Source organism: Peromyscus californicus, unplaced genomic scaffold (assembly GCF_007827085.1).
Source record: "Peromyscus californicus insignis strain IS unplaced genomic scaffold, ASM782708v3 Scaffold_13__1_contigs__length_99412109, whole genome shotgun sequence".
Taxonomy (NCBI): Eukaryota; Metazoa; Chordata; class Mammalia; order Rodentia; family Cricetidae; genus Peromyscus; species Peromyscus californicus.
The window spans coordinates 14,285,757-14,304,352 of NW_026294424.1; the positions used below are offsets into that span (position 1 = coordinate 14,285,757).

Below are 18,596 nucleotides of genomic sequence, written 5' to 3' on the forward strand. Positions count from 1 at the left end.
TTGGTTTGTGTCATGTGATGTTTAACCAAAATGGTGGTGAAGTCACATGAAATTTGCCTTTGTGATATCATTAGCAAAGATGGAAGCCCAGACACTTGGTTGCTTCCGTCTTGATGAACTCCCTAGCTAAGATGGCAGCAAACCATGGTTGTTGTTTTCTGCTGAAGTGAAGTCAGCCACATGGTAAAGTGAGCCCATTCTCCATTGTGGCATGAGTCCCTGTGGAATCCACCATTTTGAAGATCAAATGTGAATTGTTATACCTTTTTCTTTAGAAATACACTAGTTAGGTAGATTAGTGTGGATATAGGAGAGGGTGGTACCTGTCAAGTTGGCCCCAAATATCTAAATAAAGAAAAGGGGAAGGAATCTCATGGTCGCAGCTCAAGGAATCTGAGTCCATAAGCAGCTGATAGAGTAGTTAGGAGGTGTCTTTAGAGCAGCAGAAGAGTGACTTCCTAAGGAACATCCCCAATCCAGTTCCAGGATGGGGTAAAGACTGAGCTGTGGTGCTCTCTTTATCCCAGTCACAGAGTCAGAAGGACAGCCTGACCACCCAGGACAAACATGTGAGTCAGTAGTGGAAAGGCCAGATCCTATCCAAAGGCAGGATGTCAGCCTAAATGGCCTAGAAAAATTTGCTATCACAGTATGTTCTGCTTTTGATGGGGGCTGGAGGGTGGAGGGGGATTCAGCCAGATTGGCAACTGAAAGAGAGTTTAGGGAATTGGGTTCAGAAGTTTGAGCTGGCGAAACCTCAATTACAAAAAGGAGAGAACAAGACAAAGGGCCAGAGTGAAGGCAGAAAAGAGACTTGAAGGTTGGAGCTTTCAGACCTTTCACTGTTTTATCTACAGAAGTTATCTAAATCAATGAAGATTTGGAGGCAGAAAGTACTTCCAGGTGTGGCCATTGTCCAGTTGACAGGGCCAGATCTGAATTCAAGCTCATGAGCAAGACAGTACATCTAGATTTGTGTCTAATATGAACCTTAAAGACTGTTATTTTCAAGTATAAATGTTGAGATAGTTTGAATGTAATTGCCCCCATTAGTTCATAGGGAGTGACACTATTAGAAGATGGGGTTTTGATGGAGTAGGTATGGCCTTTTTGGAGGAAGTGTGTCACTGTGGGGGCAAACTTTGAGTTTTCCTATGCTCAAGATACTGCCCAATGTCTGAGTTCACTTCCTGTTGCCTTCTTATCAAGATGGAGCTGCACCATGTCTGTCTGCATGCTGCCATGCTCCCTGCCATGATGGATAATAGACTGAACCTCTGAAACTGTAAGCAAGCCACCCCAATTAAATGTTTTCCTTATAAGAGTTGCTGTGGTCATGGTGTCTCTTCATAGCAATAAAAACCCTAAGACAATGCCGGGCGGTGGTGGCACACGCCTTTAATCCTAGCACTGGGAGGCAGAGCCAGGCGGATCTCTGTGAGTTGGAGGTCAGCCTGGTCTACAGAGCAAGATCCAGGACAGGAACCAAAACTACATAGAGAAACCGTGTCTCAAAAAGCAAACAAACAAACAAAAAACCCTAAGACAAATGTTTAGACAGATCTGTGCAATTGACAAAGCTGTAAGCAAAAAAACATGGAAAATACAGAAGTCCGTTAAAGACAAAGAAGTCACAGTTTAAGCAACCGCAAATTAACCTAAGAAAGGCTGGTAACGATGTATGAATTAGAGTATGCTTCTCTAAACTGCATGAAGCGGTTACATAGAAGCTTTGATGTAGCAGGAATCTTAAAAGGTCTTATTAATTAAATCAAACCTGAGGCCAGTTATTGGGGTGAACACTGGAAGATCAGAGAGACAGAACAAGCCACAGCTAACCTCACCTGGCCAACTTCTCAGCTGATCTTGTTTCCTCAGACTGAAAGCCTCTGTGTCCTCATATCCGAATGGCTCTCAGCTGAACTGTGCTGCTCAAAACCTAAAAGCTTAACCAGCCAAATGCTTAACCAGCCAAATGCTTCTAGTTCCTGGTCCTCATGCCTTATATACCGTCCTGCTTTCTACCACCACTCCCTGGGATTAAAGGCGTGAGTCACCATGCTTGGCTGTATCCTTGAACACGTGGATTTCTGCCTCTGGAATGCTAGAATTAAAGGCGTGTCCTACCACTGCCTATCCTCTATGTTTAATATTGTGGCTGTCCTGTTCTCTTACCCCAGATAAATTTATTAGCATGCACAATATTTTAGGGAACACAATACCACCACATTTCTCCTTTTGTCTAAAATTTAAAAAAAAGCTTATAACTAGTACAAGAAAAATTATATCCAATAAGTATATACAATATATAGTCAAAATTACATTAACAATATCTAGTCCATTAACATTTGACAAATTCAGACAAAAAACTTCATTATATATATTAACAATGCCCAGTCCAGTAACATTTGATAAACTCAGACAAAAAATTTTCATTACTTATCGTATTTAAAACAAGTAGTTCCTTTTTAAAAGTAGATTCAAAAATTGACCTTTTTATCTTACCATATTCATATTTTCATAAAAGTTTCAATAATCTACCTTTTGTCATTTTTATATCTTCCCCTTTTTCTTTTCAGTGTAGATTCAGTGATCTACCCATTTATCCTATTATTTCTTTATCTTTTTTCTCAGAGTAGATTCGATGATCTATCTCATACCTATATTCTCTTTTTCTTTTTGCTTTCTAGGGGTGAAGATATCTTTAGGGAATCTTGAAAAGAAAATTTTTGGGTTAATTGTCAAGTCCTGTATCATTTGTCCAGTCTCTGCATAAAAAGAAAGTTCAGGGCTTGTCACAAGTCCTTGCTCTAGTAATCTGTCAGGCTGGATCATCTCAGCTAGTCATCTCAAAACTGTCCTGAACAGTTTGTAGTCCAAAGTCAATCTTTTGGTGGTGTTAATCAGCTTAATGTTTTTATCATAGTCCATGTGGAATTATCTTTGTGGAGTCCCGTCTTCCTTTTGAAGTTTTCAAAGTCACTGTTAGGCGTGTGTGGTCATGGTTCCCTGCAGATTTTTTTTTTTTTTTTTTGCCTCCTCTGTGGTTTGGAGCAATCACAGTCTGATAAATGTCTGTCTTTTGGAACCATGAACATTCTTCCCTAGAAGAGAAAATCTTCACAGCAATTTCTCCCCACCATTTGTCTTGCCAAACTTTTCCAAACTGACCTTTGCCGATGCTTTCTTGTAACACGATGGTCCTGGCAATTCGTTTCTGAACAAGCAGCAGTAAACTCTTCATCCCAGGTAGCAGCATCACCGCAGTCACCAACATGATGAGAAGGAGCCAGCAATTTGGAGCGGCAGCCGCTGCCTCCATGGTCCCCACTGAAAATGTTTGTGGCTAGGCCCCGGCTGAAGCTTCTCCTTAGGAAGCCTCCTAGGCTGGCCTCAAACTCGGGATCCTCCCGCCTCTGCCTCCTTCAGTAAGTCCAACCAGTGTGCTCCACCACAACCGGCTGAGGGTAGCTCGGGTCTGACCTAGGGCCCACAAGGCCACAGGCAAGTAGCCTTTTCGTAAATTCAAACCATGAACGTTCCTAACATTACTATCTACTGCATGGCATTTAAAATGAGGAGGATCCATAGCAGACCGGAGAAGAAAGCCAAATGGTACCAGCCAGGTGTTAAAATGGTTTGCCTACAGTACACTTCAAAGAATTATTCCCAGAGAAGGGTTAGAAATGGCTCCACTATACCAAATAAGCTTTATAAAGGAACGTGAAAGTTTGTTTCCAAGATTTTTTTTAAGCAGAGTATTTCACCAAGGACCCACATATCCTATCTGTGGGGTAAATTAATCACTATTATTTACTTCAGGTTTAATGAAGCATACTATGGCTAGAGAAACGGTCTTGGGTCAGATATTCTGCCTGGCTCACACTCTAAGCTGTGGTTTGTACCTTCTGTGGCTACAATGGCCGCCGCTCAAAGTGGACATTGGTTTTACTATAGATGCAAATGTCCACAGAGTCCATGTAACATGCTTAGATTCTAGATCTTTGCTCTAACACAATTTAAAGCTTGTAAAGTTTGGTCAGCATACATACTTTTTGTTTCCTTTGATGCACACAGCACATGTGGGAATTGAAAAAATGACCAACTAGTTCAGAGCACTAAATTGAGTCCAGTACCATTGGCAATTATGACCCAAATTTTTAATTTGTAATCTTAGCATGAATTTTATGCAATTTTGGAAGCATCAAACTAAACCTACAATTTCCAGAAGCCTTGTTACACTTTAATGCACATGAACTAAAAGTTTCTAATGGAAGAAAAATTATCACTGTGTTTTTTATCTAAAATGCATGAATTTTTGGTTTTCAGGTTGGACAAGCCCAATGAAAGTTACTCCTTTACCAGCTCATGATAACAAAAGAAGCTCATTAAGTCTCATACATTCCTTTGATGAGAAGACAAGTACAGTAAGATTTTCTTAATAAACAGTATTATATAATATAGCTTGTTTATATCAGCATCTCTGTGTTTGGTATTTTCTTCCCAAGAGAAAAAAAATAGCTACTGTTCACAAAGTGTATCCCTTTTCTAGCTTTTAAAATAAATAAAACCCTTTTATTAGTTAATATAATACCAAAATGTGTAAAAAACATAACAGCAACCTTAAAATGCTTCAGCTGGAGAGAACTGCTTTTCACATAGGGATCATCCTTACCATATCCCAGTACAGCACACAATCATATACCTTAGTTTCCTATTCCATGAAAAGGGGGCTCCACAGATTGAAGACTTTGAAAACCTATCAACATGATGTTAATATAAATATCTTTACCTTACCTAGCTTCATAAGGAAAGCATTCCATTGCATTACATGAGTTATAATTTAATTATTCTTTCAATTTTGTGTAACCTAATTAAAATAAACCAGACTCAAAGATAATAATTACATGTCTTGTTTCATACACTGTGTGTGTGTGTGTGTGTGTGTGTGTGTGTGTGTGTGTGTGTATGTGTGTGTGTGTGTGTAAGTGGCAATTGAGAAATTATTGAATTCTGGGTCATAGCAAAGATCATAATTTTCATGAAATTCTACATAAAAGAACTATGAGAACAAAAAAGGAAGAAATTGAGAAACATAATTCATAGCTCTTTGGTGGTGTGGCAGCAAATTAGACATGGTTAAAGATACAATTCAATATGAATAAATAAATCAGAGGAAACTATATATCATGAAGCACAAATGTACAAAAAGGTAAAAATAGAGAGGAGTCAGGAACAGAAAAGAAAGTACATGTGCTTATTGGAGTCCGAGAAATAGAAGATAGAATAAGACAGAAGCAATATATAAGACACAATTGTTTGTCTCCGTTTTTCTAGGGCTTTCTGGGGCACCCTTTCACATTTCTCCTCTACCTTAAATAGAAGGCCTGAGCAAAAGTGACAGCAAGAGCACCATCTCTGCCAGTGTCAGCCCTAACAGTGATAACAGCACAAGTTTCCATGATGATCATGAGAACAAAGTAGCAAACTCCTGAAAGTTCATTGTTTCATGCAGTGTGCAGTGATTGCATTATCTAAAATCGGAAAAACAGTAGCCATCTTTCGTCTTGTCATGTTTAATATGAAGACATTCTAAGAGAATGTAAGATATTTGCAGTGCAGATACTTGTGATGACATTAAAGAATTTTATTGTGGTGCTACTGGTATCTTGTTAGGATAAACATAAATATAGTTCTGCTTCAGTTTCAATAGAGATGTCAAAAGTACCTAAAAGACATGGGGAATTATAAGTCAGGATCTCTGCTGATCAACCCAAGAACACAAAGAAGACTCCAACAGAAGATGCCATGAGGAGAATAATTTCAGAGAACCACATAGTTAATAAATCTGAGGACACAGACTTAACAACATTTCATAAAGAAGCTAGGACACATAACATTTAGAAGTAACAGCTTATAAGTCTATAGTCAGGGTGTAGAAGAAGATTATATGTCAGGGAAAAAATCCAAATTCCAATGGAAGTTTATCAGAATACCAATGGCATACCAAGATGATGATCAACAAGAACATGTGACCCCCAGAACATGATGATACATGAACTTGGAGTACTCCTAGAGAAAGTTTAAACACACATGTGGAAGTAATTGTCTGCCTTGTGAAGAGCAATAAAGACAGACAGATGGCAGCCTTTGAAGACTCTGATTGCTAGGAGGAAAAGAAAACTGGTATGAGCCATTTTCATATTTAAACTAAGGGCTTTCTCTGAGATTTATCAATTTATGAGTCAGAACTAGTGTTATCTTGGAAATATTTATATTTCAGAAAATAAAATAGATACATCATAGTCATACAATAAACATTAGCTTAAAGAGATACAAATATTTGTGTCAGGAATAGCATTCAAATACATCAAATTGTCTCAAATAGAGTGATTATTTTATATTGTCAAAAAGATTTATGCTTTGTTATATATACATAGAATTCCAATCTGATAATCTCTACAGTGTAATAAAGTGGGTTTTACTGCCCCCAAAGAAAGTATCATAAGAAAAGCTGTGCTTTTTCTAAAGCAATGATCTTGCCATGCAGCATTGGTGTAGATGATACTTTCTTCAAATAACTACCAGTGTAACTTATAATGTGAGTTCTAGAACACTCATGATTAATTTGATAAGACAGTATTGTAAAAGGAAATTTCAGAGTAACAAAAATTTATGAATAATAAGATTTGCTAGAATTTGGGTACTTAGTCATTTATAGAATTGATAGCATTTGTATACAATAAGATTGAACTAAATATTCATGTACTAAGATCTTAATTTTATTTTATTTGTATGTATGTGTGTGGAGGTGCGTGTGGAGGTGCTTGTGGAATCCAGAACAAGGGATTGAATTCCCTGGAGTTGGAGTTAACAGCAATTGTGAGCCTCATGATATGTTGATGTCAGTGTTAGGAACCAACTTCAGTCCTCTGCAAAAGCAACACCTGTTCTTAACCACCTTGCCATCTCCACAGACCCAAGATTCATTTTTTAAATGTTGAAACCATCAATCCAGTAATTTAAAGAATAAAAATAAAGTCAGTGCATATAAAAAGACATCCATACCATAATCTCCAGGGAAAAAAAACAAACAAACAAAAACTGCAATGAAGGTGCCTTGAATCAGCCAAAACAACAGAGTCATTCTCCAAAGCCATAGCAGATCCTTCTGAATATAACAGAAAGTAGGCAATGCTAGAATCCCATCACTGCTACAATCCAAGTCACACAGTTATCACTACTTCACCATTCTGCCAGTTAGAATTCTAGTCCCCTGAAATGCACTATAGAAATGTTAATAATTGAAGACAGTTTAGTCAAGTTCAGACAGTCTATCCTAAAGCAGACAAAAATTAAAGAAAATATATATGAAGTATTCATTAGTCAGTAGGGAGGAAACACTGTGATCAGAGACACAGGCAAGAATGAAGAGCAAACTATATTAAGAGCACAGTTAGTATAAATGAGTCTATCAAGTAATATTAACTATCCTGTGGTGTTTTAAACACAAATATATTGAATGTAAATATAAGTGAATAATTAATCTGAAGGAGGGTCAGAAGTTAAGTGTGGAAGTGTTTTTCATCTTTCCTGAGGGAAGAATAAAAGCACTAGTTATATTTAATCCTCAAAAATATGTGTTCACATTGCAATTTATAGATTAAACAGTAAAAAAAAATAGAAAAACAACAGAATTCATTGAATAACAGAAAATCAGTCCAAACAATGTTAAAATAAAAAGACTATAACAAAGGCATGTAGATCATGAAGAACACATGAGGTGGTTGTTTCAAACTCAGAATCAGCAATTACTTTCTACGTAAAATTTTAATTCTACAGTTAAAAGACAGATTGCCTGAATGCATGGATATAAAACACCTGCTTACCCTACTAGGAACAAAAACTCACATATAATATTTTAAGCATTATGGAAAATGGTATATAAAACTATGAAAAATAATGCACACATATACCTTTTTCCAGGAGTATTTATACAAATTACTATAGACAATGTCATAAAACAAGTCTCTACAAATTACATTTTGACTCATAAACTGCATAGTCTATGAACATAGAACAATTATAAGAGAACAAAACACCCTTCCAAATCATGTATTTAGAAACAGGAAGATGTGTTTATGGAATGAACCATCATCCAAAGAATTCACAACCACAAAAGAAGCTAAAAAGTGTTCAGAATGAAAATTAAAATGTTGTAGCCAAATGTATACCTGGCAACTGTAATAAACCCTGGAAGACAGGACCTGTCTTTAAAGTGTATGTTAGAACATAAGAAAACCTGTCAATTCAAGAAATAAGCAAGGTACATCTCAGGAAATTAGAAAGTGAGGGAAAATCAATTTTTGAACAAAGTAAAGGAAATGAAAAATAAATTAAGGATATAGAAAACAAATGTAAGATTATCCGTGTTACAACTGGGTTCTCTACGAAACTAATTTGAGATCCTACTACTCTGGCAACTAATTTCCTTGTGCTGTCAGATTTGTGTGAAATTCAACTTTTGTCAGAGAAGCTTCTTATAGGAGTGGGTAGGGATTAATACAGAGAGTCTTTACTGTTCAAAGCACTGAGAATAGTGACTGTGAGTGCTTAACCTTAGATGAGACATCTGTCACAACCCACCCCCACCAAGGCTCAGAAGCATTGGACAGGAGAGGATGTAAGAGCCAGACAATGGGGAGAATGCTATGAGATGCTATTCTCCGGGCATGAGATGCCATTGCACACATTAACTCATAGCAGTTCTGGTTACTTACCCAAGACTGCAAAAGATCAAGCAAGTAAATAATTCCAGCATGGAAAAGGAAGAACTCTTAAGGTCCCACCCCTTTCTTGGGACTGTTGGCAGTTGATGGCCACATACTAAAATTCTTCTCCTCTGAAACATCTTGAGGCAGCCTCCCCCTGACCCCGCCACAGTTTAAATCACCCTCCACACCACTTTCTTCAATGCTCCACTAGTATGGCCCACTAAGCCTCACTTAAGCTGTTCAACTACTTTTCTAATCCACAGTCCCAAAGTCCACATTCCTCCAACCAAAAGCGTGGTCAGACCTATCACAGCAATAGCTCACTTCTGGTACCAACCTCTGTCTTAGTTAAGGATTTTATTGCTGTGAAGAGACATCATGACCATGGCAACTCATAAAGGAAAGCATTTAATTGGGACTGGCTTACAGTTCAGAGGTTTAGTCCATTACATCATAGAAGCGTGGTGGAATGCAGGCAGACATGGTGCTGGAGAAGGAACTAAGAGTACTACATCTGGATCTTCAGGCAGCTGGAAGAGACTGGGACACTCTGGCCTGGCTTGAGCATCTGAGACGTCAAAGCTCACCCCGGGTGACACATTTCCTCCAAGGCCACACCTACTCCAACAAGGCCACGCCTCCTAATAATGCCATTCCTTATGGACCTATGGGAGCCATTTTATTCAAACCACCACCACAACATAAGATTTTAAAAATAAAGCCAAAGTAAAGATATCTTTAGAAAACCAGTGCTGAAAATATTGCCAGCCTACATGGAGAACAGCCACTAAAGAGAAGAAAGTAATGAATAAGCAGGGATTTGAGTGTATAGAATTGAGGAGAGCAGGTATGATAAGAGACACAGGTATTATGGTTATAGTGAACAAAATAAAACTTAACAAAGAAATAATCATTAATTCAAAAGAAAGGAGAGCAGATGAAATAGATAATGAAAACAGATTTAAACTAAATAATGTTGATTATCATGTAAAACATGGCTTAATTTAATTTAATTAAAATTCAGAAGTTATGTTGAAAATAAGACCAAACTATATGCTAACAATAAAAAAACTAAGTGAAATGTAAATTTATGCTAAGGATGTTAACATATATATCACACAAGAAAACATCAAAAGTAGCAGAAGGAACTAAGATCCCATCAAAGTAGATGGAATAAGAAATTTCATTGAAGATTCATATTCTATATTGATAAAATGGTAACACATACAATACATATGCACCTAATAACAGAACTCAAAATACATTAATCCCAGACTGGGAGAGTGTCAGGATAGATCTACAGCTATAATTGGAAACCATTCTTAGTAATTCATAGAAAAGATACACAAAAGGGAAAGGACAGAGGACAAATTCCACGAACTTATTTATGCTCAAAACTATAATGTAGTGAAAAGTGCCAAACACAAAGGGACAGTAGCAGACACAGAGGAAAGTGTGCCTTGAACAAGCAATCTGCAGTAACAGAGCAATCTGAAATACAGAAAGAAAGTAAGAAACTGAATTTCTAAGGAAAACAGATAGGCACATATGACAGGGAATCAAATGTAACTCTGTAAATTAAATTTTTATTTATCAAAAATTATTAATCTTTTGCTTCCTGTGTGACAGAGTAAGTGTATAACAGATTAATCCTCCCACAGATTATAGCTATAAACCCTGACAGAATACATGTCCATTTACTTGACACCCTCTGGTGACTGAACAGTGTCAGGCATGTTTCAAAAGGGAGTTAAAACTTAGAGCAAAAGATAAGACCAGCCTGAATTTCCTACTGGGTCTTTGTCTTGAAGGTGGAATGCTTTCAGAAATCAGAAGTAGTCAAAACTTTTGCAGAAAGGACTTTCTTTGTGTTTTAAATATGTAAGAATGGATCATTGAATGGTCATGGATCCAGAAAGAAATGGAACACACATGAGAGGGGGCAGGAGCTACAATTATTTCTGTGCACTACAATTAAGTCTTTGCTCAGGCTTTGCTTAGAACAAGCTCAGAGCATTTAGCATTAGAGTAAATCATATCAACATCCCATTTTTTGACAATTAGCACACCCTTGCAGAATATTACTGAGTACAATATCTCTACAATATAACATTTATAATGTCCATCATTATGCCACATAAAAAGGCCATGAAATTTGGCACACTGTCAAGAGAAGAGAGACTCTAATGCTAAAATTTGGTAGAGATATTAATGAAACATTCTATGTTCAATGGCTGTTCTCATTTGGTAAATAAACATTTGCCATAGTAAACACAAATTGAAAGCAACTTGGGGGATGAAAGGGTTTATTTGGCTTGCACCTCTGCATCACAGTCCATCACTGACAGAAGAATCACAAGCAGAAACCCTGAGGCAGAAACTGAAGCTGAGAACATGGAAGAACACTGCTCACTTCCCTGGCTTGCTCAGCTGCATTTCTTATACAGCCTAGGCCTTCCTGCTGAGAAACACATGCCTACGGTGGATTGGGTCCTACTACATCATTTAGCAATTAAGAAAATGCCCTCGAGACATGCCCACAGGCCAATCTGATGAAATCAGTTCCTTTATTGAGGTTCTCTCTTCTCAGATGTATCAAAATTATCCATACCAATGATATAGTGGAAAAATAGTCTCATAAAAATGAAAATACTGGAAATCATAGTGCAGAAAAAGAATGTATTTTAAAAAAGCAAATGTAAATTACATCACTAAAAGGTTCAATATCTTAAAGATTCAGGAGCTTAATAACAGAAAGAATATGACCAGGGAAGTATTGACATTTTGAAAATAAATGGGGAGCATATTTAAAGAAGGGTGAAAAAAAACTAAAAATGAACAGAAAATATCATATACTGTTAGGACATTTGAAAAATCCCCAAACACACTTATTGGAGTCCAAAAATTTTCAGAAAAGGCGGGGGAGTAAAAAAACTTTGAAGAAATAACTTCTGAAATTTCATTAACTTTAACAAAAGACATACATTTGTAGCAAAAGACTCACTGAATTCTAGCCAGGATAAAGGTCTTTTCATAGAGAATGAGAATATCATTTTCAAATTGCTAACACCAAAAATTTTTTAAAAAACTTGAAATAAGATAAAGAAAATTAAATTAGAATATTTTAATTTGTCATCAGAAACTGGAAGACAAAAATACAATGAGTTTATCCCAAAATATTTTAGTCATTTAAAGATGAAGACTACATTCATCTTCTGTTGGTTTTGCATCAAATTATCATCAATGCCTAGCTTAGAAATAAATTATCTTACCATCCAGGAGGTCAGAAGAAAAGACTGACTACCACTAAGCTAAAAATCAATGTGCTGGTGAGGCTGTGCTCCTTCTAAAGTTACTAGAAAAGAACCCATTTCTTACATTTTCAGCTTGCATAACCTTCCTGCATTCTTTGGCTTATGGCATCTGTCTTCATCTTCAAAGCTAGCACCGAGGGGCTGAATCCTTTCATCACAAAGAATGACTGATATAATCTTCTGCCTCAGTCTCCCAACTTCCTAATAATTATTATTAAATTGTACCATAAGGATGTCCAGGATAATTTTTCTCATTCTATGGTCACTTGATAAGCAATTTAATTCCATCTGCAAAGTAAATTATCCTTTTCCAAGTTTAGAACATGGGTATATTTGGGAACCCAAATATCTTGAATGTATTGGGATGCTAAATAAAGAAGTTTTTGATCAAAGAAAAAGGAAGAAAATAAATTCCCAATAGATGTGCCTTATAAGAAACTAAACAATGGGTATCATGCAATTAAGATTTTGCTAAGAAGGAAATTTAGCCTTACATAATTAGATTTTTTAAAAAAGGAATTGATATTTTTCAATCTTAAGATATTAGAAAAAATGACCACATCAAACAAAATATATGCAAGATTAAAGCATATAAAGTTAGAAAATAATGAAATGCAGAATTTATACACAGGATAATTATTTTCATTTTAATTAAATTTATTGAGTTTTTTTGAGACAGATATCATGTAGCCCTGGGTATTCTCAAATTTGCTATGTGGCTGAGTCTGGCCTTTTATTCTTGATTCTCCAATCTCCATTGCCTGAATGATGGAATTACAGGCATCTGGCCTCTGCCTAGGTAAAGAAAAAATATATAAAATGAAATATGATCGACTACCTAGTGTCCATCTACAGATGAATAGGTAAAGAAAATTGGATATATGTGCATACGATGGAATACTTTTCAACCATAAATGTAGGTCTGCTATTTGCAACAACATGAACAACCTCTAGAACCTTATGCTAAGACAAATAAACAACACATTTGAGTAGACATTGGGGTAAGTATAGAAAAAAATGGAGAGATGTTGATAAGAGGATACAATTTAAAGATATAAACAAGGATGATTATCAGGAGATAGGATGTATATCATGGTGTTTATAGCTAACAATCCAGTACTGTTTGCTGGGATTTCAAGAGGAAAAACAGATTTTAGGTGTTTTCAACAACTCCAAGTATAATTTTGGATGGAGATGAATGTGTTAAGGAATTTGAGTTTGTTAATCTTTAAACCATGTATACGTGCACATACTTCAAGTCATTGTGTACATCTTGAAGAATAAGGAAATCTAGAAAACATTGTGTATGTGAAAATATAGCAATTCTATTCATGCTTGGTCTGCTTTAACTTCTTGTTCCTATCTTGCAGGATAACAGTGAACCACTTGTCCAGCCAGACAAGAAATATAATATAAAGAATGCATTTTACAAATCCTCAACACAGAAGTAAGCTCTTTTTCCAATGAAAAAATTTTAAGTATATTTCTTAATGTTTAATGGCGCATTGTCAAAAATGATTTGGATCATATTAATAATTCAAAAACATCAAACAAAGGCACTAAGTTATTCATGTTGACTAAATAACAAACATATCAGGGCTTGAAGAGGACAAGTGTTCACACCTGTAATCCAAGTACTCAGAGGCCTGGGCTAGAGGATTACCATGAGTTCCAAGTAAGCCTGGACTAACTGGAGAATAAGACACTATCTCAGAAATGGTAGGCGGGAAGAAGAGAACTATGTCAATACAACCAACATTCAGAGAGAGGGGAATGAAGGGGGGAAAGAGGGGAGAGGAGAAAAACACTATTATTGTTGCTTTTTTAACTCTTTACTCTTTTTGGCTCCTTTGTGGAGGCACCATTCATTTCCCGAATCAATCACATACAGGGGCCTATTATTACTTATAAATGCCTGGCCTTAGCCTGGCGTACTTTGAGCCAGCTTTTCTTAATTTAAATTATTCCATCTACCTTTTGCCTCTGGGCTTTTTCCTTTTCTTACTTCTGTGCATCTTGCTTTCACTCTTATTCCATGGCTGGCTGGGTGACTCGGTAACTGGCCCCTGAATCTTCCTCTCCTTGTTCTCTTCTCTTTCTTCTTCTATTTAGTCTCTCTGCCTGTCAGCCCATCCTTTTTCCTGCCTCACTATTGGCCGTTCAGCTCTTTATTAGACTATCAGGTGTTTTAGACAGGCACAGTAACACAGCTTCACAGACTTAAGCAAATACAACATAAAGCAATGCAGCACTTCTTTGCATCCTTAAAGCAAATGTTACAGAGTAAAAACTAATATAACACCCCTTAAAATAATATTCTACAACACAGATAACAATGGTGAAGAAAGCTTAAAGGAAGACAATTCACTGAATCAATCGGCCAGCACTTTGTGGGGCAGAGGCAAGAGGCCAAGCTCTCCACTGTTTTTTCTATGTATGTTGTTCTATTTACCAATAAAGACTCCAGAGTTAGATGTTGGGGTGAAAACTTGCTAGATCAGAGAAGCTGAGAAGCAATCAGCTGATCTTCCTTTTTGGCTGGAGACCCAGCATAAGAGTGCCTCTCCACTCGTCCCACACCAAAAAGGACCATTAATCTCAAAGTCCCTCCCTACTCCTTCCTGTACATCCTTCTGTCTTCCTGGCTCCTCTGTCCTCTCTATGGCTAATTTTTGTCAACTAGTCACTGGCTCCACCCCCTGACCCAAGGTTAATTTTATTAACACAGTCTCAGAGTTTCACAGTGTGATCAAACATCTGGCAACACCCCACTGTCACCCTTTAGCAACCTGAGTTCTCCTAGACTTACTGACCATAACTTAGGGAAACTTTTGATTCATTACGTAGATACAGGAAAGAATTTCAAGACTAGCCAGTTAATGAGGCAGAGTTAGGTTTTAATAAAAATATCATTTACATGGGCCTAAGCACAAGATCTAAGAAAAAGGAGCTTTTAGAAGATGACGTACTTGGCAGTATGGATGTGGTCTTCCCTACGAGAATCACTGAAGCAAGGTGCAGCAAAGTGCAGGTATGGCTCCTCAGAGGAGACTAGAAGCCCATTATTCTACAATAGCCACGGACTTTGGTGGGGTTTGACATCATTATCTTTAAAGGATTCCTAAGGCATGTGAATGGAATTACAGGCTGGTTCCTCAGGAGCACCTGGCAAGATTACAGTTGATAAGACCCACAGGCTACAGGAAAGTAGGATAGACTTTACTGCAGTCTTGTTTGAGACTCTCAGGTGACATCCGGGGAAAGGAATAAGGTCCTATAAGATCACATACATTCAAGCCCTAAGCTTGGTTCATTGTTATTTGAACATGAAATATCTATATAAAATTATAAGGAAGGTCAAATTTACATAGGCTTCCTTTGCAGAAAATGTTCATTGTGCCAAATTCTTGCATGTCAGCTGATGATGGGCTTCAGCTAGACTCTGGGATGAGGGGATCTTATATCCAGTCTCATATCAACATATCTATGTCTGAGGCTGTGAGATCATCTGTGAATAAACAGACCATGTTCTCTGCTCTTGAAGGAGTTCTCATTTTAAAGAGGAACAGATAGTAAGAAAAAACCTAATGAGAAAACAAACAGAACCAGGTTTTGAAAACCGTTAGTCCATGAATAAAAGAAAGAGGTAGCTAAGAGGTGTGGAGAGTCATCAACAGGATTATGTGGTGTGAGCAGAAACCTTCAGGGGGAGAGGGAGCAACTGTGCAGGGCACTTAAATGATTGTCACTCTGATTGAATTCATCTTAGCAAAAAGAAAAAGAAAAAGTGGTAAGACCAGATATTTTATGAAGAAGTGGTGGTGGCTAATGTATTCAGAGTTACATGTGGAGAAAGGCTGGGCTCTGGATATCTTCTGAGGAAGAGTTAATGCTATCTCAGAGAAGGCTGCACTTAGCAGAGAAGACTGTGAGCCATGGCTGAATTCTGGGTAAATGTTGAATGCAGACCCATCATATCTCCCTAAGCAGAGGAAATGTACCTAAGGGACAGGGGGAGTGCTTTGGCCTATAAAGCTGGATTGAATGAAGGTACTGTGAAGGCATGTGGAGGAAGTCTTGGGGAAAGCATCAAAGGCAGGCTTTGATGCCAGGCAATGGTGGTGCATGCCTTTAATCCCAGCACTGGGGAGGCAAAAGCAGGTAGATCTCTGTGAGTTTGAGGCCAGCCTGGGCTACAGAGTGAGTTCCAGGAAAGGCGCAAAGCTACACAGTGAAACCCTGTCTCAAAAAAAAAACAAAAAAAAAAAAAAAAAAAAAAAAAAGGACAGGCTTTGATACAAAGATGGTTTTTAGCCATCCAACAGGATCTCTTAGATTGGCAACAGGGTATGCAAATCTGGAGTTTTGTAGAATTTAATAAGACCATTTAGAAATTCGGCTACAGTCTAGCTAGAGAGATAGATCCAGCTTCAAGAAAGGTCTATAAAATGATGGTACTGGATGGTGACACTAAAGGAGCCATGTAGTCACAGGGCTATTTCTACATTTAAAATTCTGGTGAAAAGAGAAAGATACAGTAAAAGGACCTAAGAAGGCACACCCAGCAAGACAGAAGTGAGAGGAGAATGCAGGGCCTGGAAGACAAGGTAAAAATGTAATTCAAGAAGAAAGGGGCGATGTTGCATGTCATACACCTACATCAAGTAAAATACGGTCCAAGGATGCTTTATGAGGTTCATCTGATGTTTAGAAGCTACTAAAGAGATAGAGTAGATGATAAAAAAAATGACATGGCATGGCTGGTATGGCATGGAGAAAAGAGAAGCAATAGATGAGAATAAGAAAGCAGAGCTTCCGTGATGGTCACAGCCTGCCTCGCCTTGTGCAGTGAACACTACAGACACGCTTCATACTTCAGTTTCATTCCTTCATTAAAATTGAAGGATCTATGTAGTGAACACCAGGGGACAAGAGTCTTAGAAATAAGCCTACTAGTCATATATGATGTTGTTATGAACTATTTTTAAAAATGTCCCGACAAAGCATTATGAGACAAAGAACCTCCAAAAATGCTATTGAGTTCATTATGTGTTGGCCACTGATAGCTAAACATGAAGCCTACCCTTAAGAGTTATTTACATACCAACTGAGACTCTGTTGGAGAAAACTCATTTTTCATTTGAAAACAATTGTCAGTTGGAGATAGTTTCTGGATTAGGGATGTGTGCTTATGTTCACTTCCCCTCTCAACCCTGCTACCCAATCTGGCCCAGACCCATGAAAGTCCTGTGCATGCTGCCAAGTCTCTGTGAGTTCATGTCAGTCCTGCTGTGTTTGGAAGGCCTTGTTTCCTTGATGTCCTCCATCACCTGTGGCTTTTACAATCTTTCTCCTTCCCCTCACCCAAGGGTTCCATAAACCCCTAGGAGAAGAATTTAATGGTGGCATCCCACTTAAGACTGAGTGTTTCAAGGTCTCTCACTTTCTGCACATTGTCCAGCTGTGAGTCTCTATATTTGTTCCCATGTACAGCAAGAGGAGGAAGTAAGACCCTGATCTATGAGTACAGCAGAATGTCACTAGGAGTCGTTTTACTGCTATGTTCTTTTAACAGAACAGTAACATTTGGTTTTCCCCTATCCTGTCCTATCAGTATCAACTTCTTGGTCATCTAGGCAGTGTCACGGATGTGCTTCATCTCACAGAGTGGGCCTTAAATCCAATCAGATATTGGTTGGTTACTCCCACAAACTTGCTACCACTATTGTACTAGCTCATATTGCAGGCAGGTCGTCATTGTAGATATAGGAGTTTGTGACTGGGTTGTTTTTTACCTTTCGTCTTTGGTAGCATGCACAGCACCTTCCCATACCAAAGACACTAGCATGTGGGATGAGAGCTCTACTTAAATGCCAGCTCAACTTCACCGTATTCAGTGAGTTGTGTAGGTGTTGTCTTCAGCAACAGGCCCTCACTATCAGTTTCTAAAGAATGACCAATAGTCTTGTCAACAGCCTGGGTTGTTTTGGGGGTTGCCATGAGGTCCCCCCTTTGGCCAATAATTGGATTAGATCTCTTCCATCTCTTGTATTCTGTTAGTGAGGCTTGCCTCTGGGCTTCCTTTTAGAGTTTCTTATTAGGTGTAGTAGGGTTTCTTTTATGACATTATCCATTTCCTTTTAGCTTTTCCGATTTGGTGGAGTACAGATTTTAAAGTATATTCTTATGATTTTTCTCTGTGTTTGTTGTTATGTACATCTCTAATTTTGTTAGTTGACTTTATCTGCCTTTTACTTAACTTGGCTAAGGGTTTGTCAATCTTACTGATTTTTCTCAAGAAACCAACTCTGTTTCATTGATTCTTTATATGGTTTTTGTTGTTGTTTGTTTATTTCTATTTTGGTGATTGCAGCCCTAATTTTGATTATTTCTTGCCACCTATGCCTTTTGGGTGTTATTTCTTCTTTTTGTTTAGATCTTTCAGGTATGCTGTTACGTTACTAATCTGAGATCTCTCTAATGTTTATGTAGGCACTTAGTGCTATGA

General features: G+C 37.6%; 1 protein-coding gene across 3 annotated transcripts in view; it reads left to right on the top strand.

The window, feature by feature from the left end:
- Positions 1-18,596, top strand: part of Spata48 (spermatogenesis associated 48) — a 231,351-nt gene that overhangs the window by 181,011 nt on the left and 31,744 nt on the right. For all 3 annotated transcript variants that reach the window (XM_052734504.1, XM_052734503.1, XM_052734506.1), the window contains exons 2-3: positions 4,330-4,427; positions 13,459-13,535. In XM_052734504.1, coding sequence (XP_052590464.1) covers positions 4,330-4,427; positions 13,459-13,535 — 175 coding nt within the window. The remainder of the gene's footprint in view (positions 1-4,329; positions 4,428-13,458; positions 13,536-18,596) is intronic.